Raw genomic sequence first — 26,528 nt, 5'->3', positions numbered from 1 at the left:
ATTTGTATTGCTGGTGGAAGAACGCGGAGTGGAAAAGAGAAGTGGACCTACTCCTTAATTTGAATGGACTAACGAAACGACCAGCTTGCGGTATCGGGCTACGTGAGCTGAGGACTGGGTTAGTTGCATCTACAAGATTCTCCTCTCATCTGTAAGCTAATGCTAACGTTCCTTCCTTGGGTCTATCTAACATGCAACCATACACTAGTAGCGCACATATCCTTTTCCACGTTATTGCATTACACATAGTCTAAGCCCGGGTTATGCAAAATTAGGGAAACCAAACCAAACCATGCCAAGCCTAACCATGGTTAAATCATAGTTAAACCATGGTTGAACTATAGTCAATCAATGGTTAAACCATAGTCACAAACCGTGCTAAAAAAAACCAGAGACAACTAGGATTATGAATAACTAGCCTAAAAACCATGGTTTAGTTCTTATAGTAAAACCATGGTCGATTTTCGTATGGATTTAAGTATATGTGTTTTTAGGTAACAAATGTAGAATGGTCACTTGTTATACAACTATTTCAATATTATGTCATATTTCAAAGTCAAGAAGGACTTTTCACATACTTACGTGGTCTAGAAGGATATCCTCATTTTCATGCTCATGTTCAAAGAACTTGTCAAGGCCGTGAGCTTTAAAGATGCGTTCGGATTCGTCCGAGAAGAGAACCGCATCTCCATCAAACGCTACTCTGAGCTGTGTCTCCGAGACTTCAAACTGTTTCTCTGGCATGAACATAGTGGCTGCTGCAATGCCTGTTGGACATAATAAAAAACAACACTGTATTATTACTAAATTAATCAACCAACTAGAAATGCACTCAGAGTGTGCAGACCTCCGCCAAAGAAGCGGTGTGATAGAACATTTTACCATGTTACACCCTATTTTTATTTTTACTGTACTTTCTGCTTTCTTTTTGTGGTGTTTGTGGAAACTGGAATGGCAAAATTCATCCTGTCTCGCAATTCAATTTGCGGTCTCTAGGGACATCTAGATTTTTAGTCTAGCAATGGTGACGAATCTTTAAAAAAGCCCTGGTTCCGGACCATGATCCGGATCACCATCAAAATTTAATCACTTGTTCCTTTGGTCATTTCCAACAACTTCAGACAGACAAACAGACAGACAGACACTTCAGACAGACAGACAGACGACGCACCCAAAAACATAACCTCCTTTGTGGAGGCAATAACATTTACAGAACCTTCTGACTTGGTAGCCCATCAAGCTCACACGGGGCTCCCTTTATCCACTATCTCTTGATTTGAGCGATCCTAGTATGATGTATGTATGGAATACTCTGAATGTTCACTCAGTACTGCACTGCTCAGCTCACTTCAGAGAAATAACTCAGACATCCTTACTAAGACACACATGGGGGTGCTGTGGTATGAACAAAATGGAAAAAAAAACAGGCATACACATCTCATCACATTACAATTTGTTGTGTGCGTGTGTGTGTGTGTGTGTGTGTGAGAGAGAGAGAGAGAGAGAGAGAGAGAGAGAGAGAGAGAGAGAGAGAGAGAGAGAGAGAGAGAGAGAGAGGGCTGTATGTACCAGTGATGCGCGGGCTGACCCGAAGTCAGCGGGCGCCCGCAGTTACCCGCGGTCATCCGTGGCACAGGTTATGAAAAAAATATTTGTAATGATATTCGGGTCGGTTTCGGTCGGTCAGGACCTTTGAAATGATGCTGAACTTTCATTCAACTTTAGTCTATTTTAGTAGACAGACATACTGTATTTTTCTTCGAAATATATCAAGTTTATTGGCTGAATAACTAGCATGATGGTGCCCCACGAGCTCTGCAGAAAATGTTGGGAGAGACTTCACGAGGCTCCTGCGTCGGCGAATCCTCTGCGCGCAACTGTGCATTTGCACATTTAGCAGAACACAGAGGGTGCTCTCTCTACACAGTGCAATGACACACATTTTTCAACACATTTTTCTTATAGCCTACGATTTAATGGTATCACGCCCCTGTGTTGCTTCTCTTACAAAAATTGACCATGGTTTATTACGGTATTACCATGATTATCAGGGTTCTACCATGGTATGTCATGATTACTCTAAGTACTCTGAACCTACCATAATTGTACTATGGCTTACTAAGGTATTACTGTGATTTTTATGTAGTAATAATATTATGGTTATAATATATAATATAATACCATTATGGTTCTACCATGGTATGTCATGATTACTCTACCCTTACAAAAATCAACCTGCAGTAACCATGGTTTTACTACCACATTCCATGGTGATTCTAAGTACTATCAAAGAACCATAGTTCTAGTACAGTAGCTGTCATAGTAGTAGCCTTTACAAAGATTAAACATGGTTCTACTATGAAAACTAATCATGGTTTCACCATCGATTTACCATATTATACCGTTTTACCATATTTACCGTATTATAGTTAATCATGGTTTTTAGTGTAACCATGACAACCATGGTTTGTGACTATGGTTTAACTTATGGTTTAACCCCATAAACCATGGTTCCCCCCAAACCATGTTTAAAAAAAAACAAAAACAAAAACATGGTCGCCCACCCCAAAAGCCCTTTAAAAAAACAAAAAAACAAAACATGGTTTTAAAAAACATGGTGGGGGGAAGGGGTGCATGGTTAAACCGTAGTCACAAACCATGGTTTTCTTGATTACCCAAGAAAACACGAAACCCCTGAATAACTACTTGTGAGTAGCTGTGGTGTAATGGCTAGGGAGTTGGACTCTAGATCACAGGATTGCAGGTTTGAATCTTGCCCTAAACATTCCATAGACCTCCATCCACGGCTGAAGTGTCCTTGAGCAAGGCACATAACATTGATCAAGGGACTGTAACCAATAGCCTGTAAGTCGCTTCGGATAAAGAACCCAGGTGAAAAAGTGGTTCAATTTAGTACAATAAAAGCACGACTGAAGTATACTTAGCATGTTAAAAGTGCACTCATACTTTTTGTGCCAAGAAAAAGTAAGTTTACAATATGCTTATTTAAAGTGTACTTAAAATTAGATGTAATTAAGTTGCTCTCAAAGAAAGTACACTTAGCCAACCATACTTAAAGTGGACTTGGAAGATGTTTGGCTAAAGTGTATTTAGAGGAATATAACTTACTAAAAGTGCATTTTTTAGTAACATACTGCAATTGTACTTTTTTAAAGTGCACCATGATTATACTTCACCCAAATGTCTTCGAAGTGTGATTTTCTATAGTGCGCTTTAAAGTAAATCGCTTTAACATATTGCAAGTATACTTTTTCTAAGTGCACCATGGTAGTAATTCAAATATCTTCAAAGTGTGCTTATACAAAGTGCATTTACCCATCATGCATCATCCATCATGCAATACACTTCTTGGAGCTAAATTTCCCAAACAGAAAGCCATTTATCTCTAAGGAATATCTTTGGTTTGCATGAAAATATTACTCATTGTTATATTCTGCATTTATTGTAGGGTTTAAAAAAAAAAAAGTGGTACACAAAAAAATGACCACTGTCCAACCATCATTGCGATGGTCACGTATATGTTTTGGTATATACAGGCTTATAATTCCATCTGTCTCATGGCAGGAGGTAAAATAGAAGTAGTCGATCAATCAAAGGATGGTGGTTCAAAGAAATGGAGGAAGTGTGTATATGGAAAGGGTACAAGGTTGTGGTAAAGTCATATGTGCACCTGTAATCTCTGGCACTACAATTATTGTGAATGTCAGTCGTGTAATGTATCTATTCACCAATGTGACTTGGGCTGTGCAAGCTCTGAGAGTCAGCTTGAATTATACCATTACATTTATGTTATTTAATTTACTTGGGAGTGTACTGTACTGAACTTCAAGCATACCTGTAATATATTTACAATACTAAATATGATATACCATTTACAGACTTAAAATGTTCCAATGTAGTCCAAAGAAGCATGAAGTTAATATACTTTTATTGAACTTCAAGTAACAATAAAGTGTCATAGAAGTGTTCTCCAACACACTTTTAATGCTATACGAATGTGTTTACTGCTTTAGTAGTGCTTCAGCGCATTAATAGTGCAATGAAGCGCACTTTAAAGTGCTGAAAATAGTACACTTTGTACTAAGTACGGTCAAAAAAAGTGCACTTTAAGTATATGGGTTTTTCACCTGGGAAAAGCGTCAGCACACTGTAATGTAATGAATAACTATTAACCATGGTTACTGTAGTTGTCATAGTTAAACAATGGTTAATTTTAAACGATGATAAATCCATAGTTAAACCATGGGCAAATCATAGTCAAATGAAATAAAGAGCAGGACGGCACTCAAAGTTTTGTGGTTTATTGCCCGTCAGACCTTTTGGGGTTAACCTTCTTCAGTGTCGGGCAAAAAACTATAGTCAATCTGTGGTTAAACCATAGTCACAAACCGTGCTAAAAAAACGTGACAACTATGAGTAACTAACCCAGGTGAAAAACCCATGTACTCAGGGCTGTAGTGGAGGGTAAACGCACGTAAACGCCGTTTACGCACCTCTGGGATTTAGGAAATAGCGTTTACCCACCTCCAAATAGCGTTTACCCACCTCTAAATAGCGTATACGCAGCTCTTAATGGCAATTACGCACGTCAAAGTTCCCTACGCCTTGTGATCTGCCGTTGGATTAATCCAAAATAAATTTGGTGTCATTTAAAAAATATTGTTGAACATACTTTACGCTTTAGTAGGAATAATTTTCATCTGCTCTGTATTCGGGTATGTGACCTTCCAATCAGTGCCTTTCGGCTGCGGCGGAGAGAACCAATCAGGATCCAGGGAATATGTAAACACATTCACGTTGTGTAGTTGCCTGCCTGCCTAACTGTTCAAAGTTAATCATCATGGATATTAGTAGGCCTATTAGGATATATTTGAAGAGACCATCCAGTGCTTCCACTTTCGCAGATGCCAGCAAAAGGCCTCAAGTACAAAGTAAGACTGGTTGCGAGACGATTCGTCTAATGAATTGTTGAGAGGGGACCATTTGAACAAAACGTGGGACCATTCGTAGAAGGCATGGGGCGTTTCGTGCAGTACCTGAGGATTTTTCGTAGAAGACCTAAGGACGTTACGTTCAACCCATGCAGACCTTTCGTGTAACTGGGCAGACGTTTAGTTTAGTCTGCCTATTTTATTAGCCTATTATTTTTTATATTTTATCAAACTTGTGTGCCTACCACCACAATGCAATGAAAACAAAAATCGAACCATGTAGAAAGTGCCTGCGTGCGTCTCTATTTTTTTAAATTAATTTTTCATTTTAGTTCAGGCTGCTTTTCTTATCATTAGGCCTATTTTATAGCCTATTTTATAAATATACTATATCGTAACGGACTGCCTCTGCCTCCTCCGGAGTGAGATAGCAGCGTTACCCCCTGTGCACCACATGTGCTGTCTATAAAATGGGGTTAATTTCAAATGGCGGGTGAGACTGTCAGTAAGCAACAAGCCGAGAGAGCAAGAGAGAGGGAACCATGAAGTGTGCACCGAGAAGATCACCATTCGCAAGAATCGCTAAAGCCAGACATTGATGTGAGCTGTTCCAAATTGAGACCAAGCGCACAAGTCTGCAAACAAGGGTTTTGCAAAAGTGCACTACTAAAAATAAGACAATATATTCGTTGTGATGATCTGAGTTATTTCTAATGTGTTGGTCACTGATTTGTATTCATTTTTGGAAAGGTAACGGCAGTCTTATTGCTGCCTGACTGGCGCCCATCTCATAACTTAAAACTACAGTCGGTTGCACCACTACAATATCGACGAAATGTTTTAAAATGTAGGCCTACAACAGTAATTTAAAGGTAAGGGATAATGTATACACAGTGGTGTAGTCTACGTAGAACGCAGGTATGCGGAGTATACCCACTTCTAAATTTTAGGGGATTCAGTATACCCACTTAAAATTGATTGATCCATTATTTAGAATGGCATAAATATATACAGTATACCCACTTCAAAAATGTGAGAATATACAGCATACCCACTTCAAAAAAGTAGACTACACCACTGTCCACACGTGACTATAAGAAAATATTTTCCTACGGGGCGAATAACACCCCCGATGCCGAAGGCGGAGTGCTGTTATTCCGCTTCGAAGGAAATATATTTTCCGTAGTCATGTGTGGACAATACATTATCCCGCTTATGCCGCCTTTACCAACATTAGAAAGCATACATAGTTAACCAGTAGTTTATAGTAACAGGTTTATTGCCATTTTATAGCGTGCGCAAAGAAAGATAGTTTGTGGAACGCTCATAATTTAAAAAGAAAGAAAGGAGTAGCACACTGGAGCTGAATGCAGAATCAAAAACTGTATTAAACAAAGCAGAAAAAAGTAAATAAAACCGACAGACAGGGGACAAACGTTTCGGGTCTAGCCTATCATCTTCCTTTTCTTCCTTTTCATTATACTGCTCTTGGAATTATGCACCGAGCAATACGCTCAGGATATGACATTGGCGCGGACGCCACCCCACCATTACGCACATAATTTAAAAAGGTTAACAAGCAACAGAGTTTGGCTACTTTCTAACTTGTTACAGCCACATTGCGCTTCAAACTGTTTGCAGGCTGCCTCGTTCACTGCGCGTTACCTACTAAACTCGGGTTCATAACAGGATCATTTCTATCTGATCGGCGACAGTATTCCAGAAAAAAGCATAGACAACCACTGATGTGCGCCCTGACCATCATCATTAGCCTATCGATCCTGCTACAGGCTGAACACTGTGCGCCGGATGGTTGGCTGGAGGAGGCAACGCTAGCCTAAAGAGTAGGCTACTTCACCCTTAAGGAAACTATCAACGAACTCCTCACTTGTTAAAAAAATACCAATGTTAATAAAAGATGTGACGACAGCGGCCGGCGGGCAGTGACAGTTTGCTTTCTTGAAATAACAACACTCGGACAATAGTGTAGACTTGTGCGCTACACGCTGGGGTGGGGCAGGGCTGCTGAGCTGTCTGCTACAAGCTGTCTTGCCGGGACGTGGGCTGTAGGTATCCATTGCGTGCGGCCGGTCGCTTTGGGAACTGTGGATAAGTTGCATCTGGGTAGGCTATTGCGCGTGTTATAGTTGAATTAAGTAATTGACGAGCCAACGTCCGGCAGCAGTGGCTGAGTGTGTAACTTAACTTAACTTTTGTAGGCTACTATCGTCCGAGTGTCTCCAGATTGTGATTATTTATTCATTTATTCAAAGACGATAGCAGTTTACAGACGCTGCTGGCTGCATGGATATTGTGGTGGTTTTCCCTCCTAATTGTATTTTATGAAATTGTAAAAATAAAACTACCATAACCTTTACTCCTGTTGTCTGTCGTTCCTGAATCGTGGTCTAAATTTCACCTCTTACAATAGTGTCCAGTCCAGTGAATGATCCTGCATCCATGGATAATTGGATAAAGCATACTAAGTGGACATGAAAGAAATGCGAAATTAAAACAACAGCGTGTCAATGCAAGCACTTTATTTATCACATGTGAAACGAGAAGGCAGAAAGTGCAATTAGTTAATAAATGAAACAGTGTACAGGTCAGTGCTGGTAAAAAAGAGTTTTAATGACTTGCACAAAGTTGATGCTCGTTTGGTGAACTTCAAAACCGGCGCTGTATTCAATAAAAGCTGGGCATAACGCACATAAAGGACTGAAAATGAAAATGAATCAAATCACAGGAAAAGACAAACCATATTCCGGGAATCCCGGGAAATAAGTGATTCAAAGTCGCAGTTGGCCTATTGAAATTTGTCCTCAAATTGCACCAAATCTGGGTGGTAATCCCCTATATGTGGTACATATTCTATGTTGTAGCCTACTTCAGTTGTTGGTACCCAGAATTGCATTTTTGTCGAGTAGGCCTAATGTCCATTTGAACCTCACGTGAAAGTAACGGGGATTGTGCTGCATTTGATGGATGGAGCTGATATTACACACATAATTCCACTGAATAAACATCCAACTGCAGAATGGAATCAGAAAAATTAATTGCATCGCGCTCACCATTCACCGGCCTGAAGTCATTTGGGAGCGATTATGCTTCAGTGATATGTAGACCGACAGTTGGTTATTGCCTTTAATGGAGGCGGATTTCGGGGGCATGATTTTGTTGACAAGTACTTATTTAACGACTTTAATGAAGATGTCATGTAGACTGTTTAACGGCCCCTTCCATAGGACAGCATCCATCCATCTATCCATCCCTTCCTCATCTTTACGCGCAACGGTGATAATAGCCATTACTTTTCTTGTAGACGTTGCGCGTAATATTTTCATTATCGACTTATTTCAAGCAGTATTCCACGGTCCACTCTGCGTGGCCCTGTTGAAAGGGTTGCCTTGTCTATGCGGGAGGGGGGATGACTTCCACTGAACACGGCAGGTCATTTGCATGACAAGACTTCATGCCCATTAGCGAACACTTTGTTCTCAACAACTTCCCATTAAGAAATGTGTATTCTGAATGTGTTTGTCACCGTTTTCAGCAAGCCTGGCGTCGCCATGAGTACCTGATGTTTTCCACAGAAAACATGCATGGTTGCAACAACTTAAAAAAAAAAACGTTTCACTGAATTTAAAGACTCACTGCTCTGATGTAGCCTACTCTTTATTATTTGGTGTTGGAACTGTCTATGCATCGCGTGGCATGGGCAGACGTTGGTAGGCTATACGCATGCATACACGCACACAAAACGGTTCAGTTCAACGTTTATTGACCAGCAAGCAAGCGGCGCAGCACCAGCTGATTTGCTCTAGAGTTGCGAAGTGAAAACTGACTTTCAAACCCACATCGCAAGCGAGAGCGCGCACGCTAGGAAGAATGTTCCATTCATGTTGATGAGGGCAGGGGGAAAGTGTTGCAAGAACATTGGACTCATTCAATATCATTGTGCAAAGTGTGTGTTGCAATATTGTGCTGGGGATATGTGTTGGGGATTTCACGTGTGTCTATTTTGTTTGCGTAAAACAATTCCACCAATAGTGCAAATTACAAGTAGTTCTAGGCTACGTCTGACAAGTAGAACTACGGAGGAATTCTAACGAAACCTAATGTGGGCAGCATGACCCTGGTATGGTGAAGCATTGTTGGTAATCATCTTTCACGGACACATATACACTGATTATCGCATACATGCATACATGATTCACAAAAGTAAACAATTGGTTGAGGACGAGTTTTCACAGGAAAAGTGGGAAGGACCGACGCCGTGACTGGAGAGTAGCATTGGAGGCGCGGTAGCTAATTGATCAGCTGGCAGGTGATGGTGATGTCTATTAGTATACCTGAGCGTTTGGGCACTGGTTCTTTGGCTTTGCTTCTGAAGGCAGCAGAACGTTGGAGCTGCGAGGAGCGTGTCTGTGTTGGCATCCCATTGACGGAAGGTAACAGTGGTTGTGCCACTTAAGTTTGAGATGCATTTGGCTGTGTGCGTTTAGTCTTATTGATGTTGTATACGCAACCTAAGTAATTTGGGTCACTTCCTTCTAGTGGTGGCGTATCCATACCCCACGGGAAACCGGTTGGTAGAGAGACTTCCCTGAGCATTGGCATCGCGGAGAGAAAGCGTGCTTTGAGCGAGGGTCGGCATTGCAGAGAGAAAATTGACTACGTGTGAAGGTAAATGGTGGCCGGTTCTTGTTTGACTTGGCTGACTGGACATTTGCTGTTACTTCCATGCTTGGTTTACAAGTTGTTCACTTAGGGTAATTTTCCTTACAGTTGCGACAACAACCACATCCTACAAAAAACGGGTGCTTGCTTCAAGACGTCATATGAACCGGTGTTTATTGTGGAGTGCGGAAACTTCGCGATCAGGTAAATTAATCAACCGTAATGCTTTCCTGCTTCGTGAGGCGTTAATAGAAATTACGATAATATCTGCCCTGTCTTACGCTTATGTGTGGATATTGTTTCCACAGCCGAAGGTGGAGGTGCCAGTGGGACAAGCTTCTTGGCTGCAGCTCCAGCGTGCGCTGTGGTCACTGTTTCTCTCCCTGGAGACTTGACTTGGACTGTGCGCGCACAATGCGCATGAGCGTGCGGGTGCGTGTGTGACTGTGTGAGTGTCTGTGCACTGTGCGGTGCCTACACCCGGCGCAGGCCGCAACTCTGACAGCGTGTGATTGTGTGTGTGCGTGTGTGTGTGGGGTATTAGTGGGGTGGTCAAGGGAAAAGTGCAATTTTACATTTCTTTGACTAAGTGGATCGTTTTGTTCTTTCTTTTCTTTCTTTTTCTTATCTGGGGTTAGCTGTGCTATTGTGAGAAGACATCTAGGGACAGGTTGGCTTTGGGGGGGTCAGTCCGATTGGGAATAGGCAGACCGCTGGATTGCTGTGCTTTGCTGTGAAATCTAGTTATAGTGGGGTGCGGTTATTTGTTTCTTTTGGGGTATTTTGTTGATTTGCATGTTTGTTTATTTTCTATGCATGGTGTGCTCTCATCCTTGTGCCTAACCCATTCTGACTGTACTAGTTGACCTGTCACTCATTCCTCCTATTTGTGACCTGAGAGGGGGTAGCACAGCATAGTCCCATACCTCTTTTGTTTTGTTTTGTACCAGTCCGTAGGACCACAGTCGACTGGGCCCAGTGCTGTACCATCTGGATAGGCACAGCATCAGATTGCTGTTGGTTTGCAGTGCAATATTTATTCTTTGCTGTGCGAAGGATTTGATTTATTTTGTTTGCTGTTTGATACGTTTTTGGGTGGATTTATTTTGTTTGCATGAGGGTGCGGTGTCATTGCTGTGCCTAGGTCCGCTGATTCCATACTGTGCCTTGTCCATATTGTGGGCCCTAATTTCTGTTTCATTTAATGTTCCTTTTATCCACTTGGTGCAAAGTATTTTAACTTTGGAAATAATAATAAAAAAAACAATCAGTGTACTTGCATCACCTGTGTGTTTCTAAGTTCTCTTTTGAATTAGAGTGGGACAAATATCTAATAGTAGAGCGGCTACAGGAAAAATCGTGCAAATTATGATACAAGCGTGAAATTCGGCAAGTATGTGCTCAAGACCCATACGATCAAATCTACCCGATTGGCCACTTGAAATGGCGGCCATTTTCCAAGATGGCCGCCAAAAAAGACCCCAGAAATGGATTTATTGCATAGAATTGACCTAGAAAATTATGATACAAGCATGAAATTCAACATGTATGTGCTCAAGAACAATATGATCAGATCTACCTGATTGGCCACTTGAAATGGCGGCCATTTTCCAAGATGGCCGCCAAAAAAGACACCAGAAATTGATTTATTGCATGTAATTGACCTTGTAAATTATGATACAAGTATGAAATTCAACATATATGTGCTCAAGACCAATACAATCAAATCTACCTGATTGGCCACTTCAAATGGCGGCCATTTTTTAAGATGGCCGCCAAAAAGTACCCCAGAAATAGATTTATTGCATAGAATTGACCTAGAAAATGATGATACAGGCATGAAATTCAACATGTATGTGCTTAAGACCAATACGGTCAAATCTACCTGATTGGCCACTTGAAATGGTGGCCATTTTCCAAAATGGCTGCCAAAAAAGACCCCAGAAAGTGATTTATTGCATAAAATTGACCTACAAAAGTATGATACAAGCATGAAATTCAACATGTATGTGCTTAAGACCAATACGATCAAATCTGTCTGATTTGCCATTTGCAATGGTGGCAATTTTCCAAAATGGCCACCATGAAAGAATGTAAAAATGGATTTGTTGCACAGAATTGAGAAAGGAAATTATGATACAAGCACAACCAAGAAATTTGGCAGTTATGTGCTTAAGACCAACACAATACATTCTAAGTAATTTTCCAGTTTAAATGACGGCGATTTTCCAAGATGGCCGCCAAAAAATACCATAGAAATGGATTTGTTGCACAGGATTGATCAAGCAAGTTATTATACAAGCATCAATTTTGGCATGAATGTGCAAAAAAAACAATACAATCAAATCTTCCTGACTCGCCACTTGAAATGGAAGCCATTTTATAATATGGCCACAAAAAGGCTGAATTTAGCCCAAAGGTGAGCAAAAAAATGATGATACAAGTATGTCATTTTGTGTGTTTGTGCTTAAGAGCAATAGGCCTATAATCAAATCCACTCATTTGCATTTTAAAGATGGCCATCAAAGAAGACACTAGAACTTCATTAATTGCTATTAATCTAGCAGATGTGGCCCAAATCAATGTTAACATTCACTGTTTGAATTTCCAATGATTTCATCATAGAAGGAAACACAATCAAGCAAAAAGGCACATAACTATAGGCTACCAAGGGTAACCCCGGCTCTCTGAGGCATATGAACCAGACATCTCACTAAAGGGAACGCCCGCGACCATTTGCCAAAACTTGATTTCAATCTTGCCGTCATGCCAATGAGCTGCACAGCTGGGGATCCTGCCCCCTCGGGGACAAATCCGAGGTGCGCTGGGCTCTGAGCTTCAATCTGAGGCAACTAACCTTTGAGCGTGTGGGTGAGTGTAGCAATCTAGTGAGATGTCTCGTTCATCTCCCTCAGAGAACCAGAGTTACCCTCGGTAACCTATAGTTCTCTTTCTGTCGAAACACTCGACATCCCACTATGGGTATTGAAAAACTCCCGATTGAGTTGCCTTTACCTAGAATGCGCAAACAAAAGCTTGGCCGGGGCACAGACCATTCTCCTGCTGATGCCCAGAGCTGTTGAAGGCGAAGAGGTAGCGTCCATCAGCAGCGATAAGCATCATGCTCACCCAACGCGCAGCTCGAGACGCAACAGCCGCCCAAGGGCCCAGGGTCTTAGTTCCGAACCCGAAGAAGAGAGGCTAGGCACCAGGCGCACAAAGGCAGCGTCTGGACATCCAATACCACGGAGAGCACGCAGTGGAGGGAACCCAGGGCAGGGAAACCACCCGTCTGGGTGTAACCGATGTGCAGTTGGAGCCCACAGAGGTGTAGCAAGGCGCCCAATATCAAGTGGTATTCCCCGATAGCAAACCAGGCCTTGGCACAAGGGGGAATTCCTAGCATGTTCAGTACACAACATCTGCAGGTGCAACCGTGCTGGCAGAAAAGACCATTCTCTATCAGGGCCGTAGGTCCACGTTGGGGACGGAGAACCTAGTAGCAACTACCACCACAGCAAGCTGGCCAAGCCAGCCCCGATAGATACCCGTTTGAGGGCACACACTATGGTTCCTGAAGTCCAAGGGGGACATCAAAGATACACTTCCCCTCGATCATGCATCCTGGTCGAGCAGGGGCCTGAGATACTTCATTGGAGAAGTATGGTCTAGCTAACCATGGTCGCCCTACCCAGGGACAGCACTCCAGGCAGCACAATTGACACTCGCGCTCCTGCTGAGCGAATGAGACACACACAGTAAGGGGTGACCGACCCAAGGGAGTCACGTGTAATGCGTCCTATTAGGAGAGGCGAGGATCCAGGTGGTCTTGACACGATCAGCCTTCTCACCCTCGGGTAGAGGGCTCAAGTGACTAGAGAAGTTGCGTTCCACAGAATGTTCCACAGCCTCTGGGAGGAGGCTCTTATCTTTGAATGTTCCAGGCTGACAAGCCAAAGCCATTATGTGATAGCTAAATCAAACATGTTAATGTCCAAGAGCAAATAAACTAAATTCATGACAATGCTTGTTTTTGGTGTACCTTTTGTTTAACAGCAATATCGAGAGAACCACGAATTGCCGTTATTGACATATTATTACCGCAGTGTCATCGTATTATTAGCATCTCATAACCTTCGGGGTGCGGGGGGTGGGGGGGTGGGGGGCACTGCCTCCATTGATATTAAATTAAGAACTGGCATTAGCATGTCATCACCATGCTATTTGTGTGTCATACTGTGAGTGGCTTATGTGTCATTGCAGAATATTTTTAATATCTGTATCACTTCATCATCCATGCTAACATATTTAAGGAGAGTGAACAATTATTTCCACCAAATTTGCAATATGCACGTATGACATTTGCAAATTTCTAGGGTCTTTTTGGCTGCCATCTTGGAAAATGGCCAGCATTTTAAGTAGTAAATAAAGTAGACTTGATTGTAGGCCTATTGGTCTTAATCGCATACAAACCGAGTTTCATCATAAATTGCTTGGACAATTCTGTGCAATAAATTATTTTCTAGGGTCTTTTAGTTTTTTGGCAGCCATCTTAGAAAATGGCCGCCATTTCAAGTGAGTAATTGGGTAAATTTGCAATACATGTTGAATTTCATGCTTGTATCATAATTTGCTAGGTCAATTCTATGCAATAAATCAATGTCTGGGGTCCTTTTGGCGGCCATCTTGGAAAATGGCCACCATTTCAAGTGGCCAATCTGGTAGATTTGATCGTATTGATCTTAAGCACATACATGCTGAATTCCATGCCTGTATCATCATTTTCTAGGTCAATTCTATGCAATAAATCAATTTCTGGTGTCTTTTTGGCAGCCATCTTGAAAAATGGCCGCTATTTCAAGTGGCCAATCAGGTAGATTTGATCATATTGGTCTTGAGCACATACATGTTGAATTTCATGCTTGTATCATAATTTTCTAGGTCAATTCTATGCAATAAATCCATTTCTGGGGTCTTTTTTGGCAGCCATCTTGGAAAATGGCCGCCATTTCAAGTGGCCAATCAGGTAGATTTGATCGTATATGTCTTAAACACATACATGTTGATTTTCATGCTTTTATCATAAATTTCTAGGTCAATTCTTTGCAATAAATCCATTTCTGGAGCCCTTTTTGGCGGCCATCTTGGAAAATGGCCGCCATTTCAAGTGGCCAATCGGGTAGATTTGATTGTATTGATCTTAAGCACATACCTGCCAAGTTTCATGCTTGTATCATAATTTGCACGATTCAAGCCAAATTGGCCTTGTAGCCGCTCTACTATAAGGCGGGGAGCTGCCGGGCAGCGGATCAGGTTCCTTCCGGTCACACTAAAACAAAATAGGCAGTTAGCTTATTTAATAACGAGGCCAAAATAGGTAGCTACCAGCTTATTTAATAAAGAGGCCTAATACAAATAAAATAATTGCTCAAGACTATTGCCTTTACAGTTAAAATGAGCGTGAAAAATAGCTGAATTACATTTTTAAATCAACAAAAAAACGTTAGAATGAGCGTTAAAAACAGCTGATTTACATTTTTAAACATTTACAAAATAGGCAGCCTGAAGGCTTGAAGGGATTAGAGGACGATTTCCAACAAAAAAATAGGCAGCCTGAAGGGACGTTCTCTCCTCTCTCTCTCTCTCTCTCTCTCTCTCTCTCTCTCTCTCTCTCTCTCTCTCTCTCTCTCTTTAAACTGTAGCATGGATTTAACGTGGGTGCATTCTGTAGGCTATGTTTTCCGACACTGTTGTATCTTTTCTGGCTCATGCGCGAACTATTTGTTGTCATTCAGAATCAGAAACATCAAAGTGTTGGCAGACAGCTTTCTCTTGTTGCTGGTGCTTTGCATTTAATTTGAATAGTGAAGCTATAGGCCTACTCTCCACACGTAGATATATTCCAGACCCCCAGAAGACGGTAGCTAGAAGCTTTCATCTAAAAAGTTACCGGAAAGTCAGAAAACTCGCTGCATGACAACCAAATGTGCTTAGTGTTCAAGACTTCTAGACGCAAGCTGATTCAAAGCGACAAGGCTGTGCTTGGTCCCGCCTCTCTGCCCGCAGCTGGGGCTACTCAAATACTGTTCCAGAAATGTAAGGAGTAGAAAGTAACATAGGCCTACAGATATTTGTCAAAAAAATTTAACGGAGTAAAGTAACGGCATGAAAGTGAAAAATAAAGCTTCTCAAATATTGTTCCAGAAATGTAAGGAGTAGAAAGTAACCTAGATAATTGTCTAAAAATGTAACGGCATAAACGTAAAAAAAACAATAACATACCAGTTAAAATAAGTAAGTACATTTTATTTATAAAGCACATCTAAAAACAGTAAAAAAAACAGCTGATTTACATGTTTAAATCAACAAAAAACAAAACTGACCAAAATGAGCGTTATAAACAGCGGATTTACATATTTAAATAAACAAAACCCGTGAAAATGAGTGTTTAAAAAGCTGATTTACATTTCTAATATAGGCAGGCTGAAGGGACGTTTAGTTCAAACCTAAGGATCTTTAGTTCAATTTTAACCCTATCGCGCCGGATGCATCATTTATGATGCATCAAATTCAAAGCCCTCTCCACGCTGACACACAAAAAAATCCCATCTCAAAAGCATCCTGCGTGTCATTTCCAAATGTCCTGCAGTACGCGGAAACCGCCACAAGAGAGCAGCGGTCAACAACAAGTTGATCACAGCTCGGCGAAAAATGCAAAAATGGAGTAGAAGCGGTTTCCCTGACCGACGCTGAGATATCGACAAATTGCAAAAGGTTTGTGTACAAATTTCCGAAATATAACTCTACATCCTTTAATTTGAACACTTGCTTTGTGCAATTAATCAAGGAAGAGTTTATATTTTTACACCGTGTTGCAGAGAGATCGTGCTAAAACTGATGAAACAGATAAGCACCATCCGGCGGTAGCAGGAAGTCAGCCATCAATGCATTTGCTCCATAGGGAAACTTACAAAGCATACCACGACGATCGTTTAACAAAACACACAAGTTGTTTTACTTCAAGACAAAGATATTGCCTTAAGAAACACGTTTTACTTGCAATTTTGAAAATGTAATGCAAAATGTTGAAATTATGATCTCGTAAAAAATGCATTGAAGTGAATGGAGAAATGGTCCACTTGTAGTAATGGACCCATATATTCAAATTACACATCAAAAATGAATAATGATCTATATTACACTCATAAATAGGTTGTTAAGCATTCGATCAGCTATGTTTTTACATAGATTTTAAAAAATTACCCAACCAGGCTGTGGGAAATGTAAAATATGGTCCTGCTAAAACAAGGATGGGCTTAAAAAAATGGCAGGATCTCGCTAAATATTTTAAAGATAATCCTCAAATTAAATTGTCTGACAACTTTTTTAAATAAAAAAAAAGTTGTAAATGCATTAAAAGTCATTTTTCAATGGTCATGAAATTGGCATTTCCATTCATTAAAAGCCTGATGCATCATATATGATGCATTAAATATCTCAGTGACCTTAACAAAATTTAGAATTTTTTTTTTTACATTTCTTATAAGGGACCAATATTGAAGCAAATTCCAAAAAATTAGAATTTTCTCTCATTGCTTTCATGGTTCAGGTTTCACAGGGTTAAGGACGTTTCGTAGGCTTTTGCGGTAGACGAAACGTCCTCGACGAAATTTCCCCTGCCTTATACGAATGGTGCAACGTTTTGTTCGAATGGTCCCCTCTCAAGAATCCATTCGACGAAAAGACCTGTACCCGTAAGACTGACAGAGATCAATTTACATGAGTCGTTAAATGTGCTTGACTTGACGAATTATGGCAATGACAGAACGAGCTTTCACATTAGCTAATGCGTAGTCATGCTATCCTTGTATTGCACTCGTCACCCACCGCTTGTCATTCTCACGAAAGCTAGCAATGCCACCAGTGTAATTTTACAATAATAATTTTACAGCACGAGACGTTCTCGTGCTTCAAGGTGAAATGAGAATAGCAAATCAAATAAAAGGTCAATTGTCATTCTAAATACCGCACAAATACGATTTATATGATGGCTTATATATGATTTTTTTTAAAACAGCCATTGAATTGGCACGTGTAAAACAAAAATAGCAATCTTATATTTTCTAAATACAAAACAATAGCCTATAACAAGGCAGTCGATCGCGAGACGTGTAATGTGAAGGGAAAAATAGGCCTACTGTCTTTCAACAGTAGGCTATGTAGCAAGCTGCTGGTACTGTAGGCCTATTGGTTAGATAATTAGTCCCAGGGTAACACAGAATGAGGGGAAAGGATTAGGCAGTGACAGTGGGGGTATTGCCGTTGGTTCATGTGTGCAAACATGTAACATCGGGTGAGTAACAGAACATGTGCGCAACGATGCGTTATGACGCGGCGAGATGCGAGGATCTTTGTCCAAATCTTTAATCGCATGCATCATCGCTAACTACGTTTACATCGCGTGCGGCGTGTAAAGGAAATGTTCAACACACTTTAAAAACACACTGAAAAGATACGGCCATAGTAGCCTACTAAAAACATTTTGTTCATAATAATGCTGATTAATAAATGGTGATCTTAAATTTTCATACTGACATCCTTAGATTTGACTTGGTAGATCACGGCCGACCATCAACTTCAAAAGTAGATCTCGGTTAAAAAAAAAGGTTGGGTAGTGCGAGAGGACACACACACACACACACACACACACACACACACACACACACACACACACACACACACACACACACACACACACACACACACACACACACACACACCATATCTACTGTAGATAGTTCTTACTCTACACATACTTTTCTTTACTGTTGAAACACACTACAAACTACAAACACATTTGTTGACTGTCATTGATTTAATATGACTTTAACTGATAACGTCATGGAATATGGCCAGGACAGCAATACAGATTCGCGACACCTTGCGTTGCTTTGTGCTGTGTCGCGTTGCGTTGCGTCACGGTCTGTCTGATCAAAAAATTCATAGTTTACCCACCTCTAATTTGACCACTACAGCCAGTCATGTACTTAAAGTGTACTTTTTTGACCGTACTTAGTACAAAGTGTACTATTTTCGCCGATTTAAAGTGTGCTTCATTGCACTATTAGTGCGCTGAAGCACTACTAGAGTAGTCCTGTACTTCAGCACACTTGCAGCACACTGAGGCTGCTAAATTGGCACCACTTTTGGACAACTTTAAGTGCACTACAAGCATACTTTTGAAAGTATGCTCCAAACACGCTTTTCATGCATTCGTATGGCATTAAGAGTGTATTGGAGTACACTTCTATGACATTTTATTGTTACTTGAAGTTCAATAAAAGTATGTTAACTTCATGCTTCTTTGGACTGAATTGGAACACTTTAAGTCTGTAAAAAGTATATCATTAAGTATTAAATATAAGTAAATATATTAACAGATATGCTAGAAGAACATTTACAGTACACTCCCAAGTACATGAAATAACATAAATGTAATACTAAACTCCATGCTGTTTCTCAGAGCTTGTACATTGCACACATCCACAGGTAACATTATTGACATATTTGTATAGCGTCATTGCAGTGATACAGAGATTACAGATACACATTTCACCCCAACTCAATCTTCTGCTGTTGTTCTGCACTAGGTCACTGAGTTGATATAGCATCCTCTGATTGTTCAACAACTTTTAACTTACCATGGGATAATGGGAAGTGTGACCCGATATATACCAGAACGTATACGTGACCATCGTAATGATGGTGGGAACATGGTAATTTTTTGTGTTCCACCTAAAATAAAATAAAAAACCCCACAATAAACGCAAAATATAACAATGAGTAGCATTTCCATGCAAACCAAAGATATTCCTTAGAGATAAATGGCTTTCTGTTTGAGAAATGTAGCTCCAAACACTGCATTGCATGATGGGACATGCATGATGGTGCATGATGGGTAGATGCACTTTGTGTAAGCACACTTTGAATATATTTGGGTGAAGTACGATCATGGTGCACTTAGAAAAAGTATACTTCCAATATGTTAAAGCGATTTACTTTAAAGCGCACTATAGAAAATCACACTTCGAAGACATTTGGGTGAAGTATAATAATAGTGCACTTAAAAAAGTGCATTGCAATATGTTAAAATATACACTTTTAGTAAGTTCACTATTAGAACACTATTAGTATATTCCTCTAAATACACTTTAGCCAAACATCTTCCAAGTCCACTTTAAGTATGGTTGGCTAAGTGTTCTTTCTTTGAGAGCAACTTAATTACATCTAATTTTAAGTACACTTTAAATAAGCATATTGTAAACATTCTTTTTCTTAGCACAAAAAGTATGAGTGCAATTTTAACATGCTAAGTACACTTCAGTCGTGCTTTTATTGTACTAAATTGAACCACTTTTTCACCTGGGAACCCTTACGAAAATGGACCATGGTTTATTATGGTATTCCTATGATTATCATGGTTCTACCATGGTATGTCATGATTACTCTAAGTACTCTGAACCCACCATAATTGTACTATGGCATACTATGGTATTACTGTGATTTTTATGTAGTAACATGGTTCTACGATGGTATGTCATGATTACTCTACCCTTACGAAAATCGACAATGGTTGTAATGCAGTAACCATGGTTTTACTATGCTGAGGTAGCCTACAGGTCTGAGTTCGCTTTAGAGGCTGAAATGGACCAGTGAAAATACCCATAGGCAAGTGACAATGGCACAGCACCTTGCCTTTACTTTCGTTCGGTTTAGGCTACCTCAGCATTTTCTGTGCATAGTGAACGCTCCAAAGTCAGACCCCTCGGAAGTGAACCATGCTGAGACCTTTATTGACGGTCTCAGTGCAGGCAAGTTTGTCAACATAGACATACAAGCAATCTTACAACTTAGAAATATAAATGAATAAGAGTAGCCTAAAGTCCGTTGTGCATTGTCAATAACGCTAGGATGTTCATCTAGACCAACGGCTACTTTTTTTTTTAAGCGGGTCGAGAAGCGGGGTGGGTCATCATTTTTCATAAATATTTCTCGCGGTCCGGACGAGTGGGTGGGCTAGGGGGTAAAGTGGTGAGTTGCGGCTTGTTTTTTCGTCAGCCCGCGCATCACTGGTATGTACTGTATGTAAAAGTGAGCTATACATGGTTAATATAGTATGTGTAAGGATGTGTGTCATGTCTTCTGTATTTATATAGGTATGCTACTGGACACCTTAATTTCCCCCTGGGATCAATAAATGACACTCTACTCTACTCTACTCAGAAAAAATACTCACCCTCAGCCAAGGCCTCTTTCACCTTTTCAGCATCTGCTGATAGGTACAGGTTGGTCTGCCATGCCTTCAGGTAGCCAATGGGGCTGCTCCCACCCGTCATGCAGAACCGTTCAATGAACAGGTCTGAAACACACACGCACGCACGCACGCACGCACGCACGCACGCGCACACGCAATGGAAATATTACATAGTGCACCTTTAAGGGTATTGAGGAAGGAAATTGAGTGTATGAGCGTGAGTGTGTGCTCCAATAGAGTGTCTACTTACTGTGGTGATTGATGGTGTTGATGAGTCTAACCCCCACTTGGGCGTGATTATAGGTGACCAGGACTATGTCAAAGAGTTCCTCACTATCGGGGTAGAGCTTTCGCAGCTGAGCATTCACCGCCTCCAGTGCCTACAGAGACACAGAATGTATCAACAACAACAACACAACAACTTTTTAACAGGGCGCACCCAGCGAGTGTGCATATGTCATAACACCTCCATGGACCTCAACCTCAGCACTGGCTCGCCGCAGGGATGTGTCTGCTGTACACACTGTACACCCACGACTGCTCCCCAGTCTACACTAATAACACCATAGTGAAATTTGCTGATGACACCACAGTAGTTGGACTTATTTCAAATGGGGATGAGTCTGCCTACAGAGATGAAGTAGAGCGCTTGGTGGGGTGGAGCAGAGAGAACAACTTGCTCCTGAACACAGCCAAGACCAAGGAGCTGGTGGTCGATTTCAGGAGGAAGAGGACTCCCATCCAGCCACTTATGATTGAGGGGGTGTGTGTGGAGAGGGTGTCAGACTTCCGTTTCCTGGGAGTTCACATCAGCGAGGACCTGACCTGGGGTGTCAACACCACTGGGCTAGTGAAGAAGGCACAGCAAAGACTTTATTTCCTAAGTGTAACCAACTGCGGTGCAGATTGTCCTCCTGCAGCCACCATAGCTCTAACTGACACACCCCCAGGTAGCATGCCGGTTGCTACTCACCAATTAGCAATGCATTCATAAAAAGGGCTCTGACTGATCAGTCACGCAAAAGCCCTGCATTGCCGCATTGTTACCCCAGTCCTCGCTGCTATATTGGAAGCGTGATGCTTCTGCAGCATACAAAACGCCTCTGGGTAGATGGAGGATGCCTGCCCTGAGGGTTTTGTCTTGAGGATGCTGGGGGCTAGCTCAAGCTTTGGTGTGGTGTCTGTCTGCTTTGGTCCTTGCTGCAGTGGAGGTATGTCTGATGGTTTTATCTGTGTGCTTGTGTGTCTCTTAAAAGCAACAAGTGTATGTTTTAATTATTGATTTGTTTATGGCTAGCATGTAATTGTGTCCTATGTCAGCAGGCATGTGCGGTGACTGCTGGAGATGCCAGGCATGATTGTTAAAGCCCAGTTTGAGGCATGGAGGTAAACATTTTGTTCATGTGTGCTATGTGTGTTCAAATGCCTTGTTTATTGTAGCTTGGTGTGGTTTATATTGCATGATCTTATCTCATTGTGTGACTCAAACTAACTACATTGCATGATTTGTGTAACTTTGGGTGATTCTAAAATAACTGCATGCTTTGTTAAATTCTTGAAAGCATTCTTAGTATTGTGAACATATGTGAAAACCATGCAATTTACTGTTCTTTTCTTGTTAGCAGAGCGATGCTGTGCTGCTAGGCCTACTTGTTGAACCAGTTGTTGCCCTTTTCTTTTGATCCTTTTTAAATGTTTGTTTATTTTCTGTGTCATTGATGAAAAGAAAGAAAAGAACTGAACCACCATCAGCCTGCTGGTTGATGTTGTTAAATAAATACTTGACAATTGTATTATCACCTGAACCCATGCCTCTGCCTTTACTTACTTACCTGTGTGCGGGAAACCCAGCTTGGTCTAAGAACCATTGTTCAACAAGTATATCTGGTGGTGCAAGGCCACCAGTGGCGTAGTCGTTAAAACACACTTTACTTAAATCTCCAACCTACCCTCGGTTACAAATTGGCAGTAGTTGGCAGAATATGTAAACAGAGGCGTGGGTTTCAGCAGTTTATGTTTTGTTTAGTTTTTTTTTGAAAAGGGCAATAACTGGTATCATGTAGGCAGAGCAGCAGTCGGCGCATCGGGGGACCCTGCAGCTGACCTGAAGGGTCACATCGCCTCGCGGTCTTCAGCCCAGCATGACTTCTCCTCATCATTGGCGTCACTTGACTGTTCTCCAGTGTAGTGATAGCTGAGGAGCTGGAGCAGCTAGTGGAGCTAGTGTGTTGGCTCCGCTCAGGCAATGACCGCTTGACCCAGGAGGCGACCAACAGGCCAGTTGTGGCCGACCCCGCTGCCACGCCTGAGATCTCCAATGCTGCATCGGAGCCTTCTAATGGACGGAGTGTGTGTACTGCTCAGGGTACTGGGACAGTCTACTGGCTGCAGCGGTCTCGAACAGGGCCGCACGGAGACTGCAGACGTTGAAGTGTCAGGAACCCGGTCAGTTGGCCCGGTAGTACGGTGGCCAACAGGTTGCCACTCGGGGCCCACCCCTCTACAGGCAGCGTCTCCTCTTCTCATTTGGCCAGGTCCAAGGGACGCAACCTGGTTTGATGCCCTGTGGCACTGTTTTTTTAGATTGTGTGTTTACATGCTTTTAGAGTTTTTATTTCTGTGTACAGAGTAGCTGGATGTTTGATATGTGACTGGTGACCTGAATGCCCACTGCTCAGGCATGTGTGTGTGCACGCCTGCCTGCGTGTGCATGCCCGTGAGTGAGAGTGTGTGTGCTGTGATTGTGTGCGTGTGCAGTGTGCCTGCTGGTGTGAGTGCTACCACTTTTGATGGAAACTGAGGCTTGGTGTGTGGAAACACAAGCCTATCGGCGGGACGCCGATACAAAAGTGAGGGGAATAATGTAACCAACTGCGGTGCAGATTGTCCTCCTGCAGCCACCATAGCTCTAACTGACACACCCCCAGGTAGCATGCCGGTGGCTACTCACCAATTAGCAATGCATTCATAAAAAGGGCTCTGACTGATCAGTCACGCAAAAGCCCTGCATTGCCGCATTGTTGCCCCAGTCCTCGCTGCTATATTGGAAGCGTGATGCTTCTGCAGCATACAAAACGCCTCTGGGTAGATGGAGGATGCCTGCCCTGAGGGTTTTGTCTTGAGGATGCTGGGGGCTAGCTCAAGCTTTGGTGTGGTGTCTGTCTGCTTTGGTCCTTGCTGCAGTGGAGGTATGTTTGATGGTTTTATCTGTGTGCTTGTGTGTCTCTTAAAAGCAACAAGTGTATGTTTTAATTCTTGATTTGTGTATGGCTAGCGTGTAATTGTGTCCTATGTCAGTAGGCATGTGCGGTGACTGCTGGAGATGCCAGGCATGATTATTTAAGCCTCAGTTTGATGCATGAAGGTAAACATTTTGTTCATGTGTGTTATGTGTGTTCAAATGCCTTGTTTATTGTAGCTTGCTGTGTTTATATTGCATGATCTTATCTTATTGTGTGACTCAAATTAATTACATTGCATGATTTGTGTAACTTTGGGTGATTCTAAAATAACTGCATGCTTTGTTAAATTCTTGAAAGCATTCTTAGTATTGTGAACATATGTGAAAACCATGCAACTTACTGTTCTTTTCTTGTAGCAGAGCGATGCTGTGCTGCTAGGCCTACTTGTTGAACCAGTTGTTGCCCTTTTCTTTTGATCCTTTTAAAATGTTTGTTTATTTTCTGTGTCATTGATGAAAAGAAAGAAAAGAACTGAACCACCATCAGCCTGCTGGTTGATGTTGTTAAATAAATACTTGACAAATGTATTACCACCTGAACCCATGCCTCTGCCTTTACTTACTTACCTGTGTGCGGGAAACCCTCTTGTGTTAAAGCTTGGTCTAAGAACCATTGTTAAACAAGTATATCTGGTGGTGAAAGGCCACCGGTGGCGTAGTCGTTAAAACACACAATTTACCCAAATCTCCAACCTACCCTCGGTTACATAAGAATACTTAGGAAAAACAACATCTGTCAGAAGCTGCTTGTGTCCTTCTACCGTTGCTCAGTGGAGAGCATATTGACATATTGTCTTTGTGTGTGGTTCCCAGGCTGCACTGTGGCACAGAGGAAAGAGCTCCAGGGGGTCATAAAGGCTGCAGAGAACATCATTGACTGCCCTCTTCCATCTTTGGAGGGCCTACACAGCACCCGCTGCCTAAAAAAGGCCAAGTGCATTCTGAGAGACACATTCCACCCAGGTCACAGACTTTTTGAATTGCTGCCATCGGGCAGGAGATTCAGGCCCATGAGGACAAGGACAAAGACTGAAAAACAGTTCTGTGCAGCGGCCATCACAGAACTGAATTTTGCCTAAAAAGCATAGTTCTTATATACTGTACATAGCATTCTTTTTATTCCATTTTTTAATTTTATTTTTATTTTTATTTATTTTTGCTTCAACAAGGAATGCACAATTTCGTTGTGCTTGACACAATGACAAATAAAAGATATTGTATTGTATTGTATTATTGTATAACAGTATGTGTCTGGAACAGGCGTCATCGCCTTTATCCAATGCATCTCAAAAAATGTTCTATGTTGATACTTGCCGATGAAAAAAAGCTGTTTCAATAGGCTATTTGTTAAGTGTGTCAAACATGTTAAAGAACCATTAACAGTCATGAACAAACTTAAGTTTAAAAATGAACAGTGCTAAGTGGTAGGCTACATATAAACATCTCAAACATTTATTTAGCCTATAGCCTACAAAAATGAGAGAGAGAGAGAGAGAGAGAGAGAGAGAGAGAGAGAGAGAGAGAGAGAGGCCCAATTCGAAACGGGAGGCAGTGACTCGATGACTCTCCTCCTACATAAACATGTCACTGATCAGATAGGTGAAGTTAGCTGATGAGGCAGCCGTTACGAAAGGCACTAACGAGTGTGCTGCCTTGCGCATTTGATGTTACGGCAATTCTATGGCGGGAGTTACGTTCATCACGTTAGCGCTTAGCTTACGCATGCTATTTGAACGGTGAATGATCGTCAGACGGCGGAATCGTAAAATAGGCTATAAATAGATCTAGCGACAGCATATTTAGATACTACAATGTTGATTTATCCATTCGATTTTCAATATCTACATACATAAGTGTCAGAATAAAAAGTATGATAAGGTAGTAGCTTGGGTAGTAGCCATGTTTGTTTTTCAGGTTTCCGGTTGAGAGGGAGGTGGCGCACAGCATGTTGGGTACCAAGGCAGCGAAGTCAGCATCTGATGTATCCTCGAAATATCCTCGTTACGCCCACAAATGCAGTCAACTGCCGAGAGAGGAAATAAAGCAATTTTTTGTTTCGATCCACACTTCATGACTCGATGTCCAGTTAGATCACTGGAAGGACAGCTGCCTTCCCTGTTTCGAATTGGGCCAGAGCATCCGTCATTGACTGTTAAAAAAGGGCGGCGGCTCCTTTAAGAATCTAAAGGGCAAGGCAGCTCGCAGCTCTCTTTTTTGCCTTCTGAGAATCTTCGCAACAGGGAGAGTAGGCTAGAACTCTACCCATAGAATAAGCTCTCTAGCAAGTAGAACTCGGCCTAAACCTGACTGATTCTCAGAATCTCAGAATACCGCAGTAACT

General features: G+C 41.7%; 1 protein-coding gene across 2 annotated transcripts in view; it reads right to left on the bottom strand.

The window, feature by feature from the left end:
- The window catches only part of nt5c1aa (5'-nucleotidase, cytosolic IAa), a 78,135-nt gene that overhangs the window by 10,708 nt on the left and 40,899 nt on the right, over positions 1-26,528 (bottom strand). For both annotated transcript variants that reach the window (XM_063185123.1, XM_063185124.1), the window contains exons 3-5: positions 21,197-21,326; positions 20,929-21,051; positions 583-767 (exon numbers count right to left, since the gene is read on the bottom strand). In XM_063185123.1, the coding sequence (XP_063041193.1) occupies positions 583-767; positions 20,929-21,051; positions 21,197-21,326 (438 nt within the window). The remainder of the gene's footprint in view (positions 1-582; positions 768-20,928; positions 21,052-21,196; positions 21,327-26,528) is intronic.

The sequence above is a fragment of the Engraulis encrasicolus genome, chromosome 20 (genome assembly GCF_034702125.1).
Source record: "Engraulis encrasicolus isolate BLACKSEA-1 chromosome 20, IST_EnEncr_1.0, whole genome shotgun sequence".
In the NCBI taxonomy this organism is placed as follows: Eukaryota; Metazoa; Chordata; class Actinopteri; order Clupeiformes; family Engraulidae; genus Engraulis; species Engraulis encrasicolus.
The sequence above is the reverse complement of the archived record's forward strand: the minus strand, read 5'-3'. Positions and strand labels throughout refer to the sequence as shown.